The sequence below is a fragment of the Aegilops tauschii genome, chromosome 7 (assembly GCF_002575655.3).
Source record: "Aegilops tauschii subsp. strangulata cultivar AL8/78 chromosome 7, Aet v6.0, whole genome shotgun sequence".
In the NCBI taxonomy this organism is placed as follows: Eukaryota; Viridiplantae; Streptophyta; class Magnoliopsida; order Poales; family Poaceae; genus Aegilops; species Aegilops tauschii.
The window spans coordinates 37,287,726-37,295,632 of record NC_053041.3 but is presented as its reverse complement, the minus strand read 5'-3'; the positions used below and the strand labels follow the sequence as shown (position 1 = coordinate 37,295,632).

General features: G+C 45.1%; 1 protein-coding gene across 1 annotated transcript; it reads right to left on the bottom strand.

The window, feature by feature from the left end:
* Positions 1-4,593: 4,593 nt before the first annotated feature.
* LOC109734824 (NAC domain-containing protein 43) lies at positions 4,594-7,681 on the bottom strand. Its single transcript, XM_020294004.4, has 3 exons — positions 7,333-7,681; positions 6,898-7,214; positions 4,594-5,770 (listed from the first exon to the last, which is right to left on the bottom strand). Exons 1-3 carry the CDS (start codon positions 7,502-7,504, stop codon positions 5,048-5,050), a joined length of 1,212 nt encoding a protein of 403 aa, XP_020149593.1. The 5' UTR covers positions 7,505-7,681; the 3' UTR covers positions 4,594-5,047.
* Positions 7,682-7,907: the final 226 nt, after the last annotated feature.

Sequence of the window (7,907 nt, the reverse complement as noted above, 5' to 3'; positions counted from 1 at the left end):
CAAGTCGATGACGAGGATGCGGGATTGGCATCGTCGACGTCGATGCGGGAATAATTGCTTTAACTAAAAAAATAAACTAGTTCTATTAATTTTCTTGCTAAAAATAAACTACTTCTATATATAGTAAAATAAAGTAGTTTTATTAAATCAACTGGTTCAACTAGCTACTAAGCACTTACTATAAATAAAATAAAGTAGTACTTACTAAAAACAAACTACTTCAACATATAGTAAAATAAAGTAGTTTTATTAAATAAACTAGTTCAACTACTAAGCACTTACTATAAATAAAATAAAGTAGTACTTACTAAAAATAAACTACTTCTATATATAGTAAAATAAAGTAGTTTTATTAAATCAACTAGTTCAACTACTAAGCGCTAACCTAAAATCAAGTAGTACTTACTAATTTTACTTTTTCCTCTACACTAACCTAAAATGCACTAACCTAAATAAAAAATCAATACATATATGAAAAAAAACATATATAAACAAAAAAATGCTATGAACATTATATTCATACATACATAGCCACATCCATTCATCATATAGCTACCACATACATATATACATTATATATATATATGAAAAAATGCAATGAACAAAAAAATAATACACATTATATGAAAAAAAAGCACTGAACAGAGCCGTGGCGGCGGCGGCTCACATCGGGGGCGGCCGGCGAGGGCGACGGCGGGGGCGGCGAGGGCGTCGGCGACGGCCACGGTGGGGGGCGCGGGCCGGGGCAGGGCGTGGCCAGCGACGACGGCGACTGTGGGGGCGGGTCGTGGCGCAGGGGCGCGGCCGGGCGTGCTCGGGGGCGGCAGAGGGCGACGGCGTGGGTGGCGGACGGCGTCGGCGCGGGCTCGGTGGCGGCAGACGGCTTCGGCGTGGGCTCGGGGGCACGGGCGACGGCGACGGCGGCGGGGCAGCCTTGCGGCGTCGAGGAGGTCGGCGTCGTCGGGGGCAACTGGCGATGAAATTCTGAATTTTCGCCAAGTGTTTCTTATATAGGAAAGGCTTTGGTCCCGGTTCGTCGCACCAACCGGGACCAACGCCACCTTTAGTCCCGGTTGGTGCCACCAACCGGGACCAACGGCGCGGCCTTTGGTCCCGGTTGGTGGCACCAACCGGGACTAAAGGGGTGGCATTGGTACCGGTTGGCGCCACGAACCGGGACCAATGCACACCTTTAGTCTCGGTTGGTGCCACAAACCGGGACCAAAGGCCTTGTGCTGGTGCGCCCGCGTCGAAAGTTTAGTCCCACCTCGCTAGTTGAGAGGGGCGCGCAGTGGTTTATAAGCCCCACTGCCGCACCCCTCTCGAGCTCCACTCCATTGCAGGCTTACGGGCCTCATTGTCACTGTTATGCCTGATGGGCTTACTGGGCCTTCTGCGGGCCTGAATCCTGGCCCATCGATGGGTTTCTAGTCGTATTCAGGCCGTGGTGGCCCAGTTGGTGGCATATTTTTTATTTTTTGCCTTTTTTTGTTTTCTTTTTTGCTTTATTTATTTTGTTTTGTTTCTACTTACAACAAAAAACTTATTTATTTTATTTTATTTTGTTTCTAATTACTTATTGCTATTAAAGTTTCTATCAACAAAAGTTCTTTATGAAAATTCTTTTTGCTTTTAATGATTTTGAACAGAAAATACTTCGATAATTTTAGTTGCATCAATTTTATATGATTTTAGTTTCAATAATACTAGAGGTTTCTTATAATGTTTTGAACAGAAAATACTTTGTTAATTTTAGTTTCATAAATTTTAATTTCCTGACTTTTTGTGTGTTCAAAATGCACCATTCAAAGTCACATCATCATTGTTCAATCCTTTCTGACTTCATTTGTTATTTTTCATGCGTTTACTAATTATTTTGAGCTATAAGACCCTAAAATTAAAAAGCATTTCAAATGAACTCTGAAAAGGTTGAAAGTTGGCATGGTATCATCATTTCATCCACATAGCATGTGCAAGGAAGTTGAGAGGGTTACGGCAAAAACTGGATGCACTTCGTGTACAAAACGGATAATCCCTTTCAAAGTATCAGGATTTCATACGGAAACTCGTCTGTTACAAAGGGATTTCATTTTTTAAAACTTATTTGAACTCCTGACTTTATGTGTGTTCAAAATGCACCATCCAAAGCCACATCATTATTTTTCAATCATTTCTGATTTCATTTGTTATTTTTCATGCATTTACTAATTATTTTGAGCTATAAGACCCTAAAATTGAAAAGCATTTCAAATGAACTCTGAAAAGGTTGAAAGTTGGCATGGTATCATCATTTCATCCACATAGCATGTGCAAGAAAGTTGAGAGGGTTACGGCAAAAACTGGATGCACTTCGTGTACAAAACCGACAATCTCTTTCAAAGTATCAGGATTTCATACGGAAACTCGTCTGTTACAAAGGGATTTCATTTTTTTAAACTTATTTGAACTCCTGACTTTTTGTGTGTTCAAAATGCACCATTCAAAGCCACATCATCATTTTTCAATCCTTTCTGACTTCATTTGTTATTTTTCATGCATTTACTAATTATTTTGAGCTATAAGACCCTAAAATTGAAAAGCATTTCAAATGAACTCTGAAAAGGTTAAAAGTTGGCATGGTATCATCATTTTATCCACATAGCATGTGCAAGGAAGTTGAGAGGGTTACGGCAAAAACTGTATGCACTTCGTGTACAAAACAGACAATCTCTTTCAAAGTATCAGGATTTCATACGGAAACTCGTCTGTTACAAAGGGATTTCATTTTTTAAAACTTATTTGAACTCCAGACTTTGTGTGTGTTCAAAATGCACCATTCAAAGCCACATCATCATTTTTCAATCTTTTCTGACTTCATTTGTTATTTTTCATGCATTTACTAATTATTTTGAGCTATAAGACCCTAAAATTGAAAAGCATTTCAAATGAACTCTGAAAAGGTTGAAAGTTGCCATGGTATCATCATTTCATCCACATAGCATGTGTAAGAAAGTTGAGAGGGTTACGGCAAAAACTGGATGCACTTCGTGTACAAAACGGACAATCTCTTTTAAAGTATCAGGATTTCATACGGAAACTCGTCTGTTACAAAGGGATTTCATTTTTTAAAACTTATTTGAACTCCTGACTTTTTGTGTGTTCAAAATGCACCATTCAAAGCCACATCATCATTTTTCAATCCTTTCTGACTTCATTTGTTATTTTTCATGCATTTACTAATTATTTGGAGCTATAAGACCCTAAAATTGAAAAGCATTTCAAATGAACTCTGAAAAGGTTGAAAGTTGGCATGGTATCATCATTTCATCCACATAGCATGTGCAAGAAAGTTGAGAGGGTTACGGCAAAAACTGGATGCACTTCGTGTACAAAACCGACAATCCCTTTCAAAGTATCAGGATTTCATACGGAAACTCGTCTGTTACAAAGGGATTTCATTTTTTAAAACTTATTTGAACTCCTGACTTTATGTGTGTTCAAAATGCACCATCCAAAGCCACATCATTATTTTTCAATCCTTTCTGACTTCATTTGTTATTTTTCATGCATTTACTAATTATTTTGAGCTATAAGACCCTAAAATTGAAAAGCATTTCAAATGAACTCTGAAAAGGTTGAAAGTTGGCATGGTATCATCATTTCATCCACATAGCATGTGCAAGAAAGTTGAGAGGGTTACGGCAAAAACTGGATGCACTTCGTGTACAAAACGGACAATCTCTTTCAAAGTATCAGGATTTAATACGGAAACTCGTCTGTTACAATGGGATTTCATTTTCTTGAACTTATTTGAACTCCAGACTTTTTGTGTGTTCAAAATGAACCATTCAAAGCAGAGACTGATTTTGAATGGTGCATATTCAACACACAAAAAGTCTGTAAAGATCACCAACCCCAACATAAAAAAATGAGCATAGATGCGCCTATAGAGAGAATTCAACCTAAATTCATAATAAATTTCTAAGAATTTCAGAGAAATTCACTCTGAATTTAGGTCAAATTCCCTGTATAAGGGCATCTATTTTCATTTTGAGAGGAGCTCAACAAGGCAGAGAGGGACGGGCTTATAAACCGGTGTGAGCGCCTTTCGGTTGGCGAGGTGGGACTAAACTCTGACCGCAACGAGGACCAACCCTTTAGTCCCGGTTTGTGGCACAAACTGGGACTAATGGTCATGGGCCAGGGGCGAGGCGCATTGGTCCCGGTTCGTGCGTGGAACCGGGACCAAAAGGTCCAGACGAACCGGGACCAGTGGCCCACGTGGCCCGGCCGGCCCCCTGGGCTCACGAACCGGGACAGTTGCCTCCTTTGATCCCGGTTCGTGAGCGAACCAGGATTAATGGTACTACGAGGGCCGAACCAATGCCCTGTTTTCTACTGGTGGTACAAGGTTAAACCCAAACAACATAAAGAACTCCCCCTTGGAGATCATTTATCTAAACATGGCTAGTGCAAGATTAATAGATAGGAGAGTATGGACATATATAATCATGCAGCAAACAACCAAAACAAAACCAATAAATAATCTATATATATTTTCTGGTCATAAAGTAACATTTCATCACGCCACATCAAACACATCAAGAATTACATCAAACTGATTTGTACTGAAGAACGGCATAGAGCAGATGTCACATACTACCTCCGTCCTGGTTTATTGGTCGCCTTTGTAATTTGTGCCAAATTTTGACCACGGACCAATAAACCAGAATGGAGGTAGTAGCTACTATTTTGAAGGCATAGTCCAAAGAGGACTATCCACACATGGTCATTATTGCAGCAAACTTGATGAAGAAGGCTCCAGCAGGGGAAGGTATTCTGCAATGATGGATGGTTATGTAGTCTTTGAATAGGACCTCCTCCATCTTACGTTATTTATCTACTTTTACTTTTTGTTTGTATGACAACATTTCTTTGGACATATTCACTCTGCATCTCGTTATGTATAATCTGGACACTCCTGTAGTGCGTGCGATTGACTAAGCTCTTATATACAAAAAATGTCCTTATATTGCGATTGAATAAGCAAGTTTGGGCTAGGACAGTGTCAGCACCCGACAGCGTTAAAACAGTTTATCATCGAGTCGGCGTGTAGCGATGACGCCGACCGCGCCAGGCTCCACAGGTCGCCGTCGCCGTCCCCGGTGAGGGAGGAAGTGTGTGCCGTGCCACCGCCGGAGTAGGCCGTGGCGCCGTCGAGCTCGTCCACGATGTAGGACATGCCGTTGGTCGTCTTGGCCTTCGCGGAGTCAGAGAGTCCGTTGAGCTCGTACGCCGCCAGCCGGTCAAGAGCGTCCCAGTCGCCGCCGTACTCGGTCAGCGGCGGCAGGAGCCCGCCGGGGACGACGTGCTCGAGCGGCGGGAGCTTCATGAACTTGTCGTACAGGGTGCTGCTGCTGCTGTGGCACGCGCTGTTGATCAGGTGGTCCAGCGCTGACGATGACGGGTTGGCGGGCTTGGTCTGATGCCTGCACGATGACGTGGATGAGTGGCCCGTGTAGCTGAGGATGTGGTCGAGCCCGTCGTCGCTGGCGGTGCAGGGCATCATCTGCCCCTTGGTGTGGTCGCTGGCGGCGGTCAACGTCGACGAGCAGTTGCTCCGGCTGCGCTCCATGGCGCCGGCGCCGACCAGCTTGTTGGACGCTGCGCCACAGCCCCCGTTCTGGCCAGCTTGGCGCTGCACGATGATGTTCTTCTTCTTGAACACCCTGCAGATGACCCACCCGTCCTCCTGTGCCGACGGCGACTGGTCTCCCGCCACGCCGCGAACCTGCGTATATCATACGGATAACCCCGTCAATTCATTTACAATCAGATCGATCGGTCGCTACAAAGAGCGAAAGTCAATCGACTAGGCAAGTGCGCCGCGACGTGCTTAATTACATGCGATTACTTTTGTCGTAATTAGAGCAGGCTAATTAGGCACGGTGTTGAATTTTCGCTGGAAGGTACCCCTACTACCGAAGCCAGCTCAAAAGGTTTGTCGATGGATCTCAAATAGTATATTCATGCATGCATGTACGCCCTTTATATCAAGAAAAAAAATGCATGCATGCACGTAGGGTTTGACCATAGAAAAGGCTCGCTCGGTAATGGAGGTTTGTTGGCAGTTTGTCATGTGCCGGTGTCTCCGCGTGCAAATTAAGGTCCACTATTAGACCAGTAGCAGACAGTATACTACTCCCTCCGTTCCCAAATAATTATCTTTCTAGAGATTTCAACAAATGACTACATACGGAGCAAAATGAATGAACCTACACTCTAAAACATGTCTACATACATCCGTATGTTGTAGTGCATTTGAGATGGCTAGAAAGACAAATATTTAGGAACGGAGGGAGTATACTGCCTCCTCCCAAAATATAAGTCGCGGTTGACTTTGCATGGTTTTTTATTGTGTTTTTATTTTCTAATTTCATGATTTAAATACTCAATAGTGGAGTAGAAGACTAAATGGGAGTTAACTCAATAGTAATTTTTTATAACTTCTCGCTGAACTGCCACTGCCATTTAAATTTTAATTTAACAAACAACGATTATGTCTGCTCGCCAGTACTGAACCTACTACCCAGTACCCACCCTTTCCGTGACGCCGACCCATCGAAAGGAAAGGAAATCACAGCTCCCACTCGCAAATTAGCCCATTGCATCATGTCATGTGTGTTCCCATTCCCAACCACCACCCGGACACAATCTTCACTAGACCTTGTCGTCTACAGTCGCATATGTGCCACGTCTACATACACAGAAAGTATATGCGTACAGTAAGTACATTGATCGCAAGCATGCACCACTAGCGAGCTATCTCCATCCCTGTCGGCCGGCCGGCCGGCCGCCGTGAATGCAATTGCGACGTACTACAGTATTGCGGAGAGACTGTAGTAGTAGAGCATGTACCGGGAATGAGTCACTGGAGTAGTAGGAGGCGTTGCCGGCCGTGGGGTTGACGGGGACGGCGTCGTCGAGGCGGTACTCGTGCATGATCCAGTCGGACTTGTGGCCACGCGGGGCACGGCCCTTGTAGAAGACGAGCGTCTTGCGCATGCCGATGCGGCCGGAGCCGGCGGCGGAGTAGATGGGCTTGTCCCGGCCGGTAGCCTTCCAGAACCCGGCGGCGGTGGCACGGTTGGTGCGCGTCCCCGTGGGGTACTTCTTGTCCTTGTGGCTGAACAGGTACCAGTCGTTCTGCGGGCCAGTTCCGATCCGGCACCGCGCTGCATGCGGTTTCCATGGCGAATTAGTTCACCATCCATACATGAGTAGTACCAACATGCAAGCTAGCATTGTGCAACGGGAGTGTAGAAGATGAACGATGGAAACTCGTGCACTCACCTTGGATGTCCCATGGCTCGAGCTTGTTGAGGTCGATGTCGGGGATGACGCCGAGGTCGATGCGCTGTGAGGCCACCTTCTTGACGAGGTAGTAGGTGAGGAGCTCCTCCTCCGTCGGGTGGAACCGGAACCCCGGCGGCACCACCGACTGCCCGTTCACGGAGATGCTCATGGTCGATGGGTGAGTCTCACACACAGCGATCACTAGAGGATAGATAAAGAAGACAGTGTTGTAGCTGGAGTGAAATGATCCACCTAGCTACAGCCTGCAAAGCTAGCAACAACTGATGGGAGGGAAGACGATGGTGTCGAGTCGAGGGGAATGAAGTTGTTGCCGGTGATGGGGTGCAAGGAAACAATGGCAACGGACGGGGGGTGGTTATATATAGCTGCTGCCAAGCTAGCTAGCCTTGTAATGGGATTAGTTACGTTCGTTCGAGAGGAGAAGTGCCACCAACCTTGAGAGGGAAACGCCAAGGCCACGGTGGTCCCCGCCGGCAAGAGAGAGAGAGAGAGAGAGAGAGAGAGAGAGAGAGAGAGAGAGAGAGAGAGAGAGAGAGAGAGGACACGTGACC

Bases quoted from the DNA above. Each gene is read 5' to 3' on its own strand.
- LOC109734824 (XM_020294004.4), bottom strand. From the start codon at position 7,504: ATGAGCATCTCCGTGAACGGGCAGTCGGTGGTGCCGCCGGGGTTCCGG. The intron at 7,215-7,332 runs GTGAGTGCACGA...AACCGCATGCAG, and splicing joins CGAGCCATGGGACATCCAAG to CGCGGTGCCGGATCGGAACT. The intron at 5,771-6,897 runs GTACATGCTCTA...TGATATACGCAG, and splicing joins ACTCCAGTGACTCATTCCCG to GTTCGCGGCGTGGCGGGAGA.